An 18317-nucleotide genomic window follows, 5' to 3' on the forward strand; every position below is an offset into this window, starting at 1 on the left:
CGCACTCTTTAACGCATGCCTTTACATAATGAAGGGAGATTTCTAGAGAATAAAAATGGGGCATAAAAACAAACCGCTGCTCAGGGAAGAAGTGGAGGTGCCAGGAATGTAATCTTGTGGAAGGCCTCTGCCAGGATGCTGTTTGGAAAGTGTTTGGAATATCTACGCCACGTTCCAAAACCCCATTAATGGGCACATAAATCTGCAACATCAACCTGTTTATATATTCATAAGTCAGCTAGGTCCTCCCCATAGAGCCTTGTGCACTTAGGTGAAGGGCAGTTGCACGTTTGAGTTTGTATTTATGTGAGTTGTGACTGGAGAGGACGTGTATGTGTATGTGTGTGGTATGTGCGACCTTCACCTCTAATCCACAAGTAGTAATTAGTCTGAACTTTAGCTAGACCCTTATAACTGATGAGAAAACTAAGAAACATGCAGGAGTACGACCCTCCCCTTGGCACTGACCGCCCCCTCCCTTCCCATGGACACTCCTGTGTGAATTTGGAGCAAAGCCCCCCGGATAAATGGCAGGTTTAATGTAATCCCTATAAAATCCTGTTCATGCTGCTACTCTTTCTCTCTTTCTGCCTTTCCATCTCCTCTTTCACTTGCTCCTTCTCTCCCAGGGAGCGCATTAAATGGTTAACGGCGGGGCCAGCCGCGAGGTGCAAACCGCAAAGAGATGGGGCTAAGTGTTGGGAGCGTGGGACCACCACGTGTGTATGTGTGCGCGAGGGGAGATTAGTCCTCTTTTACAGAGCCCGCTTTTAATCTGCTCTACCCCCGTCTCTCTTGCTTTCCCTGTCTCTCTTTCTTTTTGACAGTGAGAGTTTTTAGCGTAGCTCTCAGCTTTAATCTCCACCACTCTGCCTCCTCTCTGAGCTTGGTATTCAGAACAGACGGCATGCCACTGGGAGCCCATTTTGTCAAGCTCACCCCATAAAAAAGAAATGAGAAACTAGGATGGAGACACAGGGAAAGTGTGTGAGAATTAGAAAGTAAGCAAGAGAGACAGTGAGAGGGAGGGAAAGAGAGATGTAGGGGCAAGAAGAAGCAGACGAGAAAGATCAGCATTAATGACAATCAGAAGGCCTGGAGTCGACACTCACAGAGTCTGAAGCCCTGGTTCTTTGGCTGCTGCTGCTGCTGCTGCTGCTGTGGCGAGGTCTCACTGTAAACCGTGGTGATGTCTCCCCTCTCACAGCTGTTGTAGCAGCGCCCGCCGCTGCACACCCTGCGGCACAGCATAGGCGTGAAGACGATCTTAATGCGGTCCAGGTTGGAGGTGAGGTTGGCCCCTGGAAAACACACACACACCTGGTTGAGAAGGAGCAGCAGCAGAGACAAGCTGGAAATGAGCTGCATCCTTCCTCCTTCAGCCTCACTGTGACACACTCCCAGTCTGGGCAAAGGGAGGTTTATAAGTGTGTGAGGGTGTGTGCTGACGGTTGGCCAGTGGCACGCTGCAGCTGAACGAGCGATGTGCCACAGGCCAGCGAATGGGGGAGAGGATACTATTAGGTATTGGGCTTGCCTCCAAGCCCTTTATCTTTGGAAGAAGGTGTTTTGGATGTGTGTATGTGTGAAGGAGACAAAGAGAGCGTGAGTGCAAGTGAACATTGTGTAATGGTGGGAAGCCGTTCAACAGCCGTTGCCCTGGTACAGAGCTAAAAAACAAGAGAAGCTTGAACAGCAGACAGCTGTGCACGCTGGAGAGTGCATCAGAGGAAGATGAGGTAGTGAAAGAGGAATAAAATTTAGGAAAGACTAGATCGCATTTCTTTTTGTTGTGGGTAGAGGCGCCAGTGCTCAGTGCCTGTCATGTCAGAGAGGTGACAGCGCAGATTCCCAAAGATATCAAAGCATGTCACTGTGCAAACACACAAGAACAAACACTGCTCACAGTCCTCTCCAGCAATTATGTGTTTGTTGACCAGCAGCACACACACACACACACACATGCGCGCGCACATACACACACACACGCAGTCACACATTGCATGCAGCTTTGACATCAAATGTCTATCTGTTTGGTGTGATGCACACCACAGAGGGGATGGGGTGGGTGGACGGTGGGAGAGGGGAACTGCAGCCTGGGATGGGGCCAATTTTCTTCCTTGTGGCTGATGTTCCATTTAGCGATGACACCACAGGATGTGTATGTGTGTATCTTAGCCTCAGAAAATTGAGTGAAAATGGGCTGGTGTTTGTTTTGATGCGGCTTGAGTGGCTGGAGGGTGAAAGTGAGGACAGATAAAAGTTTTATGATATGTATTGCACTGTGTTTGATAGATATGTTTTGTTATTTGTCCTTACCTGCTGGTAATAGTGCATTGTTGAACTGTCCGTGTAGCTGGCCGTCACTGTTGGGCCTGTGACTGCTGTGGGAGTGCACATTGCTTTGTCCATGTCTGTGTCCATGCCAGTTCCTGTGCTCATTGCTGTGGCTGTTAGCATAGCCGTTGCCACTGGGTAGAGCGTTGGAGGTGATAGGCCCAGAGGACGATGGATAACGTTTCACAGTGCGGGAGGTCCCTGTCTGCTGAGGGGAGGAGTCAGGGGGTCCCCGTCTCACTTGGGTCCTGTCAATCACATCATCACAAGACCATAAACATATGACCTCAGACAAAAGCTAATGTCCTGCACATATATACACTCATAAAGATACTCCCATTACCAACCTATGTGCATCGCCGTGAAATCCATTTGAGCGTGGTCAGTGTGTGCAACAGAAAATAATATCCCTCAGAGACAAACATGCTGTCTTAGGTCATAGCTTTGCTTTAATTGATTTTATAGATAAGACACAACGATTTGGAAATAATTTTGCTTTAATCAAATTAATAATACCATATCATTCTTTAAGCACACTAGGTTTCTCAACTAACATCTGCTGTAAGTCAGAGAGCCATGACGCTCACTAATTAATGAAAGATTCTGTTTGACATTAAAGGGATTTCGCAAGAGAAGATTTTTCACCACTGATTAACAAAAAATGTAAAGTATCAGGCAACCAAAGGGAATAAGACTCATTGGTCCCAGTTTGTGTGTGTGTGTGTGTGTGTGTCTGTGTGTGGCTGGTCTGTTTGCCTCGGAGACAAGTGTGTGATTAAGCACATTAGATCTTTCCATCATGACTACAAAACCTCTCCATCACCCATTGTGTCTGCTTGACTAGCTTATGAACTCCCTGTTCTGTCTGACTGTGGCCAACGAGGGAGCAACATCCTGAGGGCTGCACCAGGCTGGAGGAAGTATTAAAACTAGGGTCGTGGAACAAAGCTCGACCAGAGCTGCAAGGGGCACGTTTTTTTTTACCGGTGAGCATTTGATTTGGGTCAATTACTTGGGCCTGTGTTGCGCGATCTGGAAGCTGAGCTCATGTGAGCGACCTGGGGGAGGCGCGTGCCTCTCAGACAGACAGGCAGACGGACCTACCTTGGCTCTGGAGGTTTAGGAAAACTCAGACAGTGTTGGGATTCAGCCCTGCAAAAAACATCTGGATCCCACTGATCTGCCCTGACAGACAGTCAGCAGAGCAAGACAAAGATGAGCCATGTCGGCCAGATCAGAGGAACAGTTCTACAAAGCACACCTGTGGCCCTGTAATGTAATTGAGGCTGTAATCAAACCTCAAATGAGGATATAAACCATGCACTAACATTTAATATGTGAGGTTTTCAGCCACACACCACGTATTTTAACCCTGAATCAGCTCTGCTGACCCACAGACACACAAAGATAATCAGGCAAATAAACACACTTGTGCATGCTATTCAAAAATGCATACGCATACACACACACACACGCACACACTTGCACACACAAAAACACACAGGCACACACCCTGTCCCAGCTGTGCTAGATGTAGCACAAGCCTATGCATGTCTCTTTATTCACAGAGAACAAACCCCATTCCTGCTGCCAAGAGGAACGGGACACGGAACGAGAAGGGGAAAAGAGAGACAAATGTTTGATAATGGCCTTTCACGTCATCTTTTCAAAAGACCATGGGCAGCACCTATAGACAGCTGCTGACCCAGATCTCTCCGGGGCGAGTCCCGAGAATAGGAAGTGTCACAGGGAAACAAGAGGTGCTTGTGTCAAGGTGGTGAGGACAGACACCATCCACTCCAAATCATGATTTTGTTTTTCCATCATTAACAGTGACACCTGGCCTGCAAGCATCCTGCCCTTCTTCCTTGGCTTAGCCAGATGTTGCTCTCGCTGTCTCTCTCACTGTCAATGGCAAAGTGACTTCCTCCCAGCATGAGCTCAGCGCTGCCCTCTCTGCCTGCAGATCAGGGGGCAGCAAGGGCAAGCACGACTCACTCTGCACGTTTGATGTCATCATTAGGAACTTCAAGGCCCCTGCGATCCAAGGAGGAACCATTCCCCCCACCTTGTTTCTGGGTGACTTGAAAGCAATTTTGAAGACCTCTGCCAAGATTACACGCAACGTGGTTTCAACAGACAGATGGAAAAAATGTTTTGGGTAACAAATTATGACCATACAGTTTTAATTAAATCACTGATGGGGCTGATAAGAGAGCTGCTGAATGAGCATATGGTAGAGATATGAGGCATATAAAAATGATTAGAAAAATATATTATATAAAATATATTAAATTTACAAACTTCACTACTAATTATAAGCTATATATTTAACAGCTGTCAGGTGAGCTGTTGTTGGTATTACAGTAGTTTTGATCATCTGCATCTTTCCTAAGTTCTACAGAACAAATTTCTAAATTATACTTTCCAGCACCTCTAAAGCTCACTGATTAACACATCTCATCTCCAATCTATATACAAACAGAAAAATAAAAATTTTTGGTTTTAGGGAGACTTAACTCCTGTAACTGTCTGCTGACAAATAACAGTTTAATCCACCCAGGACTTCTGTGCTGCATCTCAGGCTTTAGCAGTGGTTAAACCCACCTCACAGTGACAACAGTCTCTGGGAAGTCAGGTAGCATATCTTTGAACTTTGGAGCAAGCTAGGTGAACTGTTTCTCCCCCATTTCCAGTATTTATACTAAGCTAAGCTAATCACTGCCTGGCTCTAGCTCCATGAGCGACTTAATGCACAGACATGAAATTGGTATCAATCTTTCAATCTAACTCAATAAAGTATTGAACAATTCATTTCATGGCCAGAGAAAAAGGGTACACGTGATGTTGAAAAGTCCCAAGGCCATAATCATGTTTTATTATTTAGATACTTGCATTACAGAAGGGAGATTCACTCAAGGCTCCACTTTAGTGGACAACATGCATTATTTCATGTTCAGAAAATGTGCTCAATAATTATATTCAAAGACAGACTGTTCTTATGCGATGATAAATCTCAGTCCAAACACTTGATCAAAGCACCAGTTTATATTTGATAGCAAAGGAGGCCTCCAACCAAGACACAAAGCCATTGGCGCTGTCCACTTTCACTCATCATTATTCATTTCACATGTATGGAAAGCAATTAGAACTAAACATCATCACATTTGAGGAAATTACAAATCAAAGTGATGGCCAAGAATCGACACTGTGCATGAAACTTCCAGCGCGTTGCAAAAGTATAACTTGGCACTCGGTTGCTGTGTATCTTTGAACTCATTGCAGCATTACAACATGTGAATATTAGCTCTCATTAAGGCATGACAGGCACCATGAATGGCAGTTCCAGCCGTGCCTCTTGACCCAGATGAGTTGGAGAGGAGGCAGTTTTGGAGCACAAACAGCACACAGTGAAAACACAAGCCAGGACAGAGAACTGGAGGACAGTCAAAAAGGCTGCAAACTCTCTGATCTCTCAGCTTCTGCTGATGCTGTGCATAAACCGCGTTGTTAAAAGAACTCCATGAATTACAGTGCCAAGCAAAATGCTAGGTGCACTTTGAAGTTTTGATGAAAGTGTGTTGGGGAAGGGGGTGTTACGTGGTGAAATTTGGTTAGGTGGCTTTTTTTTAAGTGCCAGGAAACCCCCGTAGCGGGGGCTTGGAAAACACTACTTCCCATCATCCCAGTGGTGACTGTGTTGTTTCTGTAAGTTGCCCACTGGGAAACAGGAGCCTCTTAAATGGACGGGGAAATTCAGGATTTATCTGATGATCCTGTTCATCCCAAACATTTGCACACCCGCTCACACACACACGCATGCAGTGACCTAGATCCTCGAGAATTGTTTACATCTTAAACCATCTCCGTAGCCCACTCAGCATGACGAGGCCAGAACAGTGTTTATGTGAAGCACTGCACAGTAATGTATGGGCCACAGCTGATTCATTCACTAACAGTTCAGTCTCTGACGTGCTTTCGTTATCATCTGTCACTATAAATCTGGATATGAAATAAAGCATATTTGTCAGTTAATGTATTTCAGACGGAGAACCTACTTTTTCTAAGTGTAGGATGCCAAGTAGGTTGGAAACTGGGTCAGGATTGTGATAATAAAGGACTAGTGTGTTGGATTTAGTGTGCAGGTAGCACTGAGGTTGTAGATTGCAACCAACTGTATACTCCTCCCCTCACCCCCCTTTCCAAGCGTGTAGGAGGACCTAGGGTGGCCTTCAGGTAATGTACAAATGCAAAAGGCCCTCTCTACAGCCAGTGTTTGGTTAGTCTCCTCCGGGGTACCGCAGAAACATTATTATGAATATCATATTCAATTTCTGCCAATAGATCCCCCTAAATCCTACACACTGGTCCTTGAAATGGTTTTTCACAGGCACTCTCAGCACTTGAAGCTCAGCACAAGTCTACCTTGGCAAAGCTCATTTTTCATTTTGATTTGTTTTAGAATACCTAACTCTGAACCCACATCTAATGGCTTGGATTGTTGGCTTATAGCAGCGAATGCAGAAAATAGACTGATATGAAGAGCTCGTCTGGTTGCTGGATGGAGCCATTTGGCTTTGAACAGATTGTCTAAACAAGACAGTCTGACAGCAGACAGGAGTGTCTGGCATGAGCGTCCCGGTCTGGGTTACACCACAAAACTCGCTAGCTCCCAGTTTTGTCACTTTGTCCCATCACAGTTGTCTTTGTGTTGGACTGGACATGACCTCAAGAGTGATGGGCGGCAAACCTCTGGAACCATCAGTAGGTTTAGGACCCATCAGCACAAGTCTCTCTCTATCCTGCTAAGGAAAATCAGGTCATTATTCTTTTTATTTAAACAAAATGTTTAATGGTTCCATTTGCCTCTTTCCAACAAGGAGCGTCAGCCAAAAACCCTTATTGCATAAGAACTGCCCATAATTAGGGCAATTTGAAAGCTACTTGGTAAATGGGAAACCAAATGATGGTCATCAAAGACCAAGTGTAAATCAAAGTGTAAATCAAAGTTTACACACATTCACCGCATTCAAAGTAAGCATTAAAGACTGTTGTTCATTTTAAAGCTTGCCCTCGGATATGCAGATCATCAGTCTAACCGGAGGGAACAGCAAAAATCTAAAAAATTGTGCAAACAGCAGCTGAAACAATGAAAACTTTGTACTGCTAAACCACTGCAAACGCTGTTGGCAACAAAGGAAGAGAAGATTTATGAGTGTATTTGGGACATGCACTTTTGGAGAGAAAGGGACGGAGAGCTTTACGGAGCACCGTGTGAGAGGCACAAACTGTTTTTGGATACAACAAAGCATATTGGCCCTAATCCAAAGCTTTTTAGTGTTCCCTGTGAAGCGGCAAACCAACAGTTAGGAGAGGTTGGACTTAGATGGTTTGTGATGAAACAAATAAACCATGAAAAACAGTGAGCTTGCAAAAACACCGTAGTGTTCAGAGGAGGTGCTGTTAAACTGGGAAACACCTTGAAATGGACAGAGATCATGTATCATTGTGCTCTAGATTTTAAATTTGAGATTGTCAAGAGAGAGATGTTTTTCACCAGAAGGCTCTACAACAGATGGTGCTCCACATTTCACAGACTAAAGCTTGCAGACAAGGAAGGAGAGCGCAGACTGTTGAAACTAGTCCCACGAGGTGTCATTCAAGAACATTAGCAAAGACATACACACTTGACTCTTGTTCATGTTTTGCTATTCAAAGCCCAATAGTGTTATGAATCTCTCTGACGTCCAAAACATTAACTATAATGTCTACGAAAAAGGAAAACATTCCAGATTATAAAGATACTATCGCAGGTTGACTAGGATTCCTGTTCCAAGTATGACTAGTATGCTTCAGCATTTGATTTAGCAAAAATTCAGCTTTTATATCTGATATTTGATAAGAATTCATTTCTAATTTGAGATTATAGGTCTATTTTGATGTTTCATTTGAAAAGATGGGCTTCTTTCCCCATGTTTGATCTAGCTGAACGGGAAAAGTTTAATTCAGAATTTGGTCAGTCTTAACAACCTTGGTGTATTTTAGGAGGTGGAAGTAGTCTCTGTGGGCTGAGAAAGAATTAATCCTGTCATACCCACCCAGTCAGTGCACCAAGCCATCTGTACCACCAGTGGTCAAACCCCACTGTGGTCACACATCTCATTCCTCAGGCTTTATGCAGAACGCCCTCATCCATTCATTATTCACCACCGAGGTCCCTGTGTGTTTCTTTCAATAAAATCCTGAGGTTTGATCCTTAGCAGGCACCAATACATACAATATCCAACCCCACTTTCATTATATTGTTGTTGTGCGTTCCTCGTGGCAACAAAGTCATGCAATGCCACGGTGGTAAAATTTGTGTTCACTGGAAATTCAAAAATAACTCAACATGAGCCTCTGTCACATTAAAGTCTTACCCTAAATTACAGCTTTTTGTGGATGTTTAATCTGTGGTAATAAATGTTTTAACCTCCAGAGTCTTGGCTTTTCTCACAGCTTGTTTTGCAAGATAATCATGAAGCTTGCATGTCAACTTCTCATTGAGAAACTCTTAATCCAGGAAAGGATCTCAGAACGGGGCAAGGTGGTGGCTTTTGAGAGAATATCCTATAGTCTAATAAATGAAGTAGAAAAATACAATAATAAATGGGGAATGTTTCTGCGGTTTCACTTGCAACAGAGGAACCAGCAGACACAACTTTCTAAGGATTTGCTTGAGTGCTGGGCTCATAAAATATATGGGTTATGCTTATAATAATATTTGTTTGTTACAACATGCTGTGTATTTGTAAATAAGAGTGAAAGAGTAAAGAGAGTGAAAGAGCAGAAGGAAACAAAAAAAAAACTTGATGCTGAATATTGTTTTACAGGAACCTTTCTGGAAACATATTTAATAATTTTCTTGCTTAGAGTTAAATAGTTAGCTTAGCTTAGCATAAAGACTGGGAAAAGGGGGAAACAGCTTTGTTGCCCTTGGCTCTGTCCAAAGGCAACGAAATCCACGTACCATAACTTCTAAAGCTCACAAACTAATTGACACGTTTAATCATGTTTGTTTAATCAGTGTAAAAACCAAACATCATGTTGTAATTTCACAGGGATTTATGCACCAGACTTTTTCTCAGCTGGGACCGGTAACTTCCTAGAGCCTCTGCTGATTATTTGGCAAGAAACCGTCAAGTACATAACTCCTCGTAAAACTGCCAATTGATGTTTTTGCACTTTGTTTTTTGTTTCAGATTCAATAAAAAACTAAATGTTGTGCACTTAGTAAGCTTTAGAACTGGTAGCCTCCAGCATTAGAGCTGGTAGACTAGCTGTTTACCCTATTGCACTCTGCACTAAGCTAACCAACTGCTGGCTCCAGCCACATGTTTACTGCATAGATATGAGAGTGATATCAGTGTTCTCGTCTAACTCTTGGCAAAAAAGTGTGAGCATATTTCCCAAAATGTTGAACCATTCCTTTTAAGAACTTGCATTATATACCACTGGTTAGATTTCAGAAAAAAAAATGTTCAATTTACTCAGATACAAAGAGTACAACCTGAACTATGATTGCACAGATGAGAGAGGATAAATTGTGGAAAAAATGATTGTAAGCAGCAATGAATGGGTGAAATAAAAAATATGTCTCGGCAAAGCAACAATAAACAACAGATTTTATTCTTGGAAAAATGAATAATGAATTAATACAGCCTGAATAGTCAGAATACCAGAAAAAAAAAAATGAAATTTTGACTGAAAGCGACTTGGAAATTGAATTTAACATTGCCAGTAGTCCAATAAGTGTCCCATACTATAAACAAGGAATAACAGGAAAACACCTAGTCACAGAAACATGTGCAGCGCTTTAATGATAAGCTCTTTTCTCCTGAAATAAGTTCTTCATACGTGGCTGCATAAGGCTAAACATCAGTGAGCAATTAAGGCCGGGTCTTTCTTTGATAAAAATCTCTAGTCATTATGACTTGGATAATTGTGGGTCCTGGCAGAATATTTCCCCTTGTGAAAATCTGGGTGTGTCTGTGAGCTTATCGCACCAGCCACGGAGGCTGGATTAAATCATGTTCTCTCTGTCTGGACAGCCTTCCAAGAATCCCGCTAGTAGCAGCCAGAGCCTGGGTGAAATGAATTACAGTGGGGCTGGATTGATTCAGAAAGCTTTTTTTTTTTCTCCCCGGGGGATGAGGCTTATATTAGTGCAACAACTGGGCAGAAAAGTAGAAAAGGTTCTTGAGAAATGTATTTAGCAAAGACTGTTATTTGGATCAGCCAAAATGCTACACAGACAAATGAAGAGATGAAGTTCCACTTAATTCTATAGGTATTACCTCCCTCACTGTCAGCATGAAAATAGATTTTCTGTGAATATGACCTCATTGAGGTTTTCAGTCAGTACATGATCAAAACATATGACTCCGGCAGTCTACTCAATCACAGGCCACAAACTGTGAAATAACCAGTTCCTTTTTTTTATCTCCAGGGGGGCAGTGGCAGTGGCAACCTGTCTGTTTTCACCTCAGCATTTATAAAGTCGGGTTTTCAAACTATAAGAAATCCAGAAAGGCCCGGTTCTGGATGTAAGCAAAGCAGTGTGGTTGCTGTGGTTCAGGGGCCAGAACCAAAACGCCTGGAGACATGGGGAACTGAAAGGCCATTCAATACTCTCCGGTTTATTGTAGTTGCTATGATCATTCACTTAGTAAAATGCCGCAAGACAGGTCAGCAGGAAGAGCCATTACAAAGTGCTGACTGAGACTGTGCCTACACTGGTTAGTGTCATATGTCAGACTGCTTTGACAATAAGCCAGAGAGGGTTTCCAATAAGAGAGGTGATTGAGGGAATTTTTTAGCAGACCTGTTACATGGGTTTGAAAAACAATAAAAACTTTAGCAGAGGTTCAAAGAGAACATGAGACAAAACTGCAGACAGAGAAACACAAAGTCGAGTTCTGATGTCTGGAAAGAAGATGAAACTGGAACTTGAGCACGTTGGATGAGCATGTTTGCCGCCTTTGGAGGTCTGCTCCACCACTTGGCCCCACAGGAACCCTACATCCTGACATCTGAATAGATTAACTGGTCCCATGCACAGCCATACTGCTAATTAACACTTTCAACACTTTGCCCCATGTCTGCAGGATGAGCCTGATTGATGCTGTCTCCATCTGCCTCAGCTCTGGAGCTGGGGCTGGACGGCATTCTGGGATAGGCGCCCCTCTTCCTATAACTGCTGTACAGTATTTGTGCCTCTAACAGCTGCATCTGCACAGGCCTGCTTGATGAGATGGATTTGGCCACGGACGCAGAGACTGCTGGCACCGCAGCACAGAGAGTGTGTTTCGGATGGGGCTTCGGGAGAGTTGGGATGAGGAGAGAGAAAGACATATCTGTCCCACGCTGAGTGCTGAGTTCTCTATGGTCCTTTGTTCCCTCTGGCCTAGCAGGAAGCCAAACACTCATGGGACTCGTTTGGCTCTGTGTTTGTAGAAAGAAAAAAACACCAAGTCTTCCTGGCCTGGCTCGTTCAATATGTTGCGTGTTTAGCTTCCTCGCATTTGAAAATTTACACGACATTTAGACACACATTTTAACAACATATGCTGCATCAGTCTTGCTTAATTTCTACCATCATATGCTGTTCAAAATGCAACATTTCGTCTTCTTGCCTTTTCCAGCATGAAGGGAGTTCACCTGAGGACAGGGTGGCCTCCACAGCTGAGTCTGCACTCTGCCATGTTGATGTTAACCCATAGTAGCAGAGGTGCACAATGCCCTATGCATCACAAAACCATGGCAGAGGATGTCCAGCCATGCTCCGGAAAGCCCTATCCCATTCATATCACAAGTGAAAATGCTCACCAGGGACTGGGGTCAGGGCAAAGGTCAAGTTTGTAGCACCAGCACGCCAAGACAAACACGCCTGCAATCCACAAGCAGAAAGCCAGTTAACCTGACCCCGTTCAAGTTCGTTCCCCAGTCTACCCACGCTGGGATACAAATCACAGCTCTGGACACATGGTCATATGCCTGGTTTAGAGTAGAGATAGAGTCCTATTCATGTGAGAGCAACACACCCAACCTGTGGGAATTACCCTGCACTCTCCCCCCCAGCTCTACTGTAGCCCATGACTCCCCATCTGCAGACCTCCTCTGTTTTGGCAGCAGCCAAAAAGGGAGACATGAGGATGATTCTGAACATGTCCTCTTTGAGCAGCTAAGCAAACTGCCATGTGGTACAGTGGGAAAACTTTCCCAGGCTGAATGTTTAGATATATATTTTAGTGTTAAGAACACCCATGTCTGATCAAAGTCAAAGGCATCAAGAGTATTATGAGATGGAAAGCTACTGTGGGGATTTGGGCTACTCTTTTAATTTATTATCCTCTCAACAGAGTTATGAGAAACTTGTTGAGCGAATTTCCACTCCAGCTTTTCAACATTTATGATCATATTTTATTCAAGCTCCGCGTTTCTCTTACACTCGATACCCCAAATTCTTCAGTGATCGTTACAAGCAAGAACCCTGGTGATGATAGTAAAACAATATTTCGATACAGGTGCTGAGGTCACCTAGAGGATTTTGACAGAGGCTCCCGTCAACACTGGTCGTGTGGTTTGTCTGGAGTGGGAGTGAAAGCAAGCAGTGATCCATGATTAACATGGAGAACTCCCACTATGACCACAGTTTCCTCTGAGAAACAGCTGTGTGGCTATGTGCAAAGCCTTGAGTCAACAAGCCACATAACCGCCAGTCCTATTAGTCACCAGGCAAACGGTGGGGTTGATATAAGCATAACAGTTAATGCCGTATGTATCACCCGCTTAAGGGTCTTTTGCTCCATGTTTCTGGGTGTTTTTATTTTTCTTCAGCATTTCAGTATGTCACTGGGTGTGACTAAATTTGTAATTATCCCTGAAGCAAATTGCACTTTGCAAAATTGTACCGAGCAGTTGCTTTCAGTTATAGACCAAGAAACTGATGCATTGAAATTAAATTTGAAACATTTTAAATAAAGAACCGGTGGTAATAGATGGGGATATATTGATTCTGATACCGATATCCCACCATTGGGACACTTTGGCCTTGACAGCACCACTTTAGGTGTGTTTTGGTTAGTACCGGACTCAATCTTCACACAGCTTTTTCAAATTATCCATTGTTTGAAAGCTCTAAGTCTCCTAATTCTATCTGTGCAAATAATTTAAGATCTCCATATCAGTACAACAGCTGTTGACACAGAATTGGTTCAGACTTGCGGCTATGGCTCCAAAGTATTTTCCATACAAAAGGTACAGGCCTTTGGTTCAGTAACTCTTATACTCATTCTGCCTTTTCAGTTGAGACATTTAAAGATTTGCCTTTCATAGACCATGGTTATGGCTTGGCTTGTGCACAAAAACGTAGGGGGAGGGGGTAAACACTTAACACGAGGCCAGGGATTACAGTGACACTTCAAACTGAGTTGGCTGTCTGTTGTGATTGAATGAATGTAAGTGATAGTAGAAACACTGAATTATTTTAAACAACAGTATCAAAGAAACTTCATTTAATGTGGATCAGTAATGGCTGATAACTGATCCACTTTTCTAGGTCAATATCTGTACTTAGACCGATCCCATGTAATAGATCAGTGCATCCCTGGTGTTAAATCATATTTACATTAGGCAGGTAAAAATGATTAATCCTTAGTGACAGCAACAGTTTATCATCATGCTTTCTCTACCAAAGTGCTGTCCTTCCATATCATATTGTATAAGTATCATATCATATTGTATATTGTTCATTGTATTGCACTTCATATCAGAGTGTACTTCATATCTTATTGTATCAAAACACATTGTATCAGATCACAGTGAATCAAACTGCATTGTACTGCAATTGCAGTAGCCTGTTTGAAAATAGAAGAGGTCATTTAATCACTTACTCATCAAATCCACAGCATGTTTAAACTCTAGTTCATAGACTATGGCAACTTGAACTGTATGCAGCTCTGTTATCCAGGTAGGTGCTGCCAGCTGTCCTGACTCTGATTATGTAACCAGAGAGAGACCAGAGACCAGAGAGAGGTGACCTTTGGAGGGATGACCGGCATACTGCACACACATCCTGCTCTGCCCTGCTCTGTTTCCTGCAGAGGGCTGATGTAAGAGAATGGCAGGGGTGTGATGTTCATACAAAGGACTCATAGGAGTTGGTGAATACGTCCTCTATGTGTTATCACAGTTCCAGCTTAGCCAGGAGTGTTCACCACTGGCCCTGACCTTCATACTGGGAGCTGATGGACTAGCTGTGATCTACAGGATCTTGTGCTGACAGGGACAAGCCTTTCACTACTGCTGAGCACAGCGCTCACAGGAAACGCTGGGTTACAGCGAAACGCATTTGTTCCACAGGTCCGAAGAGGGAAACAGTTATTTGTTTGCCAGCTGCATATAGGATGTACCTATTTTACTGTTTGAGTCCCACAGAACAGGCAGCTGAGACCTATGGGACACAGTTGAAAGGATCAGAGGGAAGGTGGGAGACTGGAGACAGGAATACAAGAAAAGGGAGTTGGGTACGGAGTTGTGTTCACATGTATCACAATTTTCACTGAACAGGAGCATCCTCATATGTTTTCTCTGTCCCATGAAGACTTTTACCCAAGGCTGTCACTGATAAATGTGCTGGACCCATTCAGTAGGACTATCCATGAAAGAGTTCATTCTCTAAAATAACATTTCACAGTGGAGGTGTGGCTGGAAAGAGCTGACAACGTGATTTGATGTACAGATTTGTTAAGGCAAAGATGTGTGCTCACAAGCAGAAAGCGAAAATGTCTTTGTTTTGCCACTTAAAAGCACTCAAGCACTCGATTTACACTGGCTTTGCGGGGACAGATGAACACTTGTGTTTTTGCAAGCAGCAAACCAAAACATACAGCTGATAGGTTACGCCTTTACTGCTGATATGCACAATTTAATTGAGGTTCTAAGGGAGGCTTATTTCATGGTGAGTGTTTTTTATGATAAAAAACCGGGTTACTTGAACTCAAGGTTTGTTCTGAGATGACTTAAAATTAACATTGAAACACTATGGGAAACCGCCACCCTAGTTGCTAACTGGACAGGATATCTTCAGGGCATCTCACTGTTTGACTCTGATGTTCTTGACCATTGTAGAAGTGTTACCTCCACATTTTGGTGAGGTACTTTAAACATTACAAAAATTCTGAATAACTCGTGTATAAGTCAAAAAAAAAAAGTCTATAATGATGTGATGCATGCAAATGTTGCTCAAGTAAATGATTTCAATAATAAACAACACCTACTGTTAAAGACATGCAATACAATACAATACAATCAAGTGTTAATGAAAACACTTTAACAGAGAAACCAGACTGCAAATTCTTTTTTAGTTGCTCATTGCCTAATCAAAAAAGCCTGTGTCTAGCCACACACATTTTAGGCGCTGGCCTGCTAAAAATTTAGTTAAGCATCATCTTCACAGAGATGTTGACAAACTGCCTAAAATCTACCACAGACACGATAATTTCCCTGTCGGTCGTCTGTAGACGTGCACAGTGACCCAGAGCTGGCTGGATAGTGAGAAGTGAGGCCAAGCAGCAGGTATGGACAGCACAGAGTTAAACTGATTCAAGACTTAAAACTGGTAAACCACTTTCCCTTGTTCAGCTGCACAAATTTCTTTCTTTGATTGATGTTTTCTCTTATTATCATGCTTTTTGTTCTGTCCCTCCTTGTCTGTCTCATTCCTTCTCTACACTATTTCTTGTTCTTGGCGCCACTTGACAGGCTGGGTCAGTAATAGGGTGCTCGTGACATAACAAGCTAAGTCCGCTCCAAGAAAGACATATATAGTACCTCACACCTTCTCTAGTAGGGAAAAATGAAAGGAGACTGGCTAGGTGCTGCTTCTATCGGAGTGGCCTTTGCTCCCTCAAGTGGGGGCAAGACCAACATCATCTATCTGAGCCTGAGCGTCTGTCCTCCCCACTCCTCTTCTTACTCCTTAATTGAGCCTTGGCACTGGTCTTTTCTCTCTATCTGACTCTCACTCGGCGTGACCTCACATTGCTCGTGCTTTCCTGGCCTTGGAAACAGTGGAACCTCAGCCTGATATATGAAACCAAGACTTACATCCACCACTTCTCCAGGGGGAACACTGTTCCACCCCGAAAAGATCACTCTGGGCTGAGAGAATGTAGAACATTTGCAGCAGTTCACGAGGGCTGAGCTTAAAATGTGCATTACACAAGCACTCAAATAGCTTCCTGGAAGTACCAATGAAAGAGAGTCAAGTATTCAAATAATTCTTTGACTAATGTTTAAATGAAGGCATTTTACAATTTTGGCATATGTTTTTATTCTGTCCTGAAGATTTCAGGGAAATCTGTCAACTAGTAATTGGATTAGTCTGAGCTCCATGCTTGGAAATTTTGCAGCAGAGGGAAATGGCTCATCTTGAGCTTAACAGCACTTCTTACAAACTATTAGTCAGCTTCAGTAGAAACATGACTGTGAAAACTGCCATAGTGGGGGCAATTGTGACTCAAGCACACTGTCTGCTTCTTACAATGTTGAACCTGTAGCCTCTGAGCTTTCTATTTTCCCCAAATCTGTGACTCAGTACGCAAATATGTCCTGTGAGTCAAGAACAAAGAAAACATATGCATAGCAACTGTGCACTCTGCAGAGATCTTGTATTGATTAGAAAATTTACCATGACTCCAAGATAATCGTTTTGGGGTAGGAGGATATATAAAAACTCCTATGAACCATCAGCCAAAACATTTAGCAGAGTTTCAGAGCTACCACAAACATGTGGATGGCTTAGCCAACGTAAATCCATAACACCAGTAAAAGCACAAAATGACACAAGACCCTCACAATTAGCAAGAGGAGCACCATAAATGTCAGATGTAATTGAGAATGTTTAAGTGGTTTGGTGGAGAGAAATTACACAGATGACAAACTGGCTAAAAAGTGAATGATGACCTCAGTGCCCAAACAAATTATGGCACTTTAACCAACTGTGAGCGGATTAGAAAAGCACCGGGCCTGAGTCCAAATGGAGTACAATTTGACAAGATAAGTCTGAACCTGTAAGCAATAACAATCCATCAAAATATTCCCAGAAACAATTACTCCCTTTCAACATCCTTGATCAAGAATATGGTTCTAGCCATGGTAAAGTGATTAATCAAATCAAAAAGTTGTTTCCAACAAGACTGGAACTAAAACAGTCAGATATTCAAGCCAAGAAACTATTAGGCCTGTCTGATTAGCAGTCTTTGGAGAATTTGCTGAATGTACTGAAAGACCCCTTAGTCTCAGCAATTATTAGTTGGATACATTATAGTCACAGTTATTCCAGTACATCAAAGAACAAACTTAAACAGCCAAAGCCTAAAGAAAATATAATCTTCCTGCTCTGTTTTCAAAGCAAATAGCATGGGTTAATACTTCTGTCTGGTAAATCATCTAATATTTTCCTATATTTTACAGATTTATTTTAATACATCTTCAAGCATGAAAGTAAATGGGAGCAAAAGCCTACTTGATTTACTTAGTATTTGTTTTACTTAAAGTGTATTAAAGATTTAACATATGAACCCAGTCATCTGGTTTGATTTATTCCAACGATAAACACAACCAGCGTTGAATAGGAGTGTAATGAACTACTGTTTGTTCAAGAGCCTTTAAATAATTTCTAATAGCACAGCGTGTCAATTTGTTTTCTGTGAGCCTGCCTGTATGACAGTAATGGTAGCTAAAACAAATATCTCTCAGTGAAATATCAGAAAATACTGTATATTAACATATGTTCTCCGCATTAAAAAAAAAAAAAAAAGTTTTCATAAGCTCTGAAAAAGCACTGCTATCAAAATAAAGAATGAGACTCCACTTTGTTGGCGTATAAAGCAGGAATGGTTTCCAGACAGTTGTGAAATAAGAGCAAATACATCTTT

At 42.6% G+C, this 18317-nt stretch overlaps 1 protein-coding gene across 1 annotated transcript in view; it reads right to left on the reverse strand.

The window, feature by feature from the left end:
* LOC139632850 (latent-transforming growth factor beta-binding protein 2-like) overlaps positions 1-18317 on the reverse strand; it is an 82985-nt gene that overhangs the window by 49160 nt on the left and 15508 nt on the right. Inside the window, exons 4-5 of the mRNA XM_071498088.1 lie at positions 2320-2585; positions 1113-1301 (exon numbers count right to left, since the gene is read on the reverse strand). Of these exons, the coding sequence (XP_071354189.1) occupies positions 1113-1301; positions 2320-2585 (455 nt within the window). The remainder of the gene's footprint in view (positions 1-1112; positions 1302-2319; positions 2586-18317) is intronic.

This window comes from Trachinotus anak, unplaced genomic scaffold (genome assembly GCF_046630095.1).
Source record: "Trachinotus anak isolate AG129_WGS33_773 ecotype Australia unplaced genomic scaffold, CSIRO_AGI_Tana_v1 ptg000015l, whole genome shotgun sequence".
In the NCBI taxonomy this organism is placed as follows: domain Eukaryota; kingdom Metazoa; phylum Chordata; class Actinopteri; order Carangiformes; family Carangidae; genus Trachinotus; species Trachinotus anak.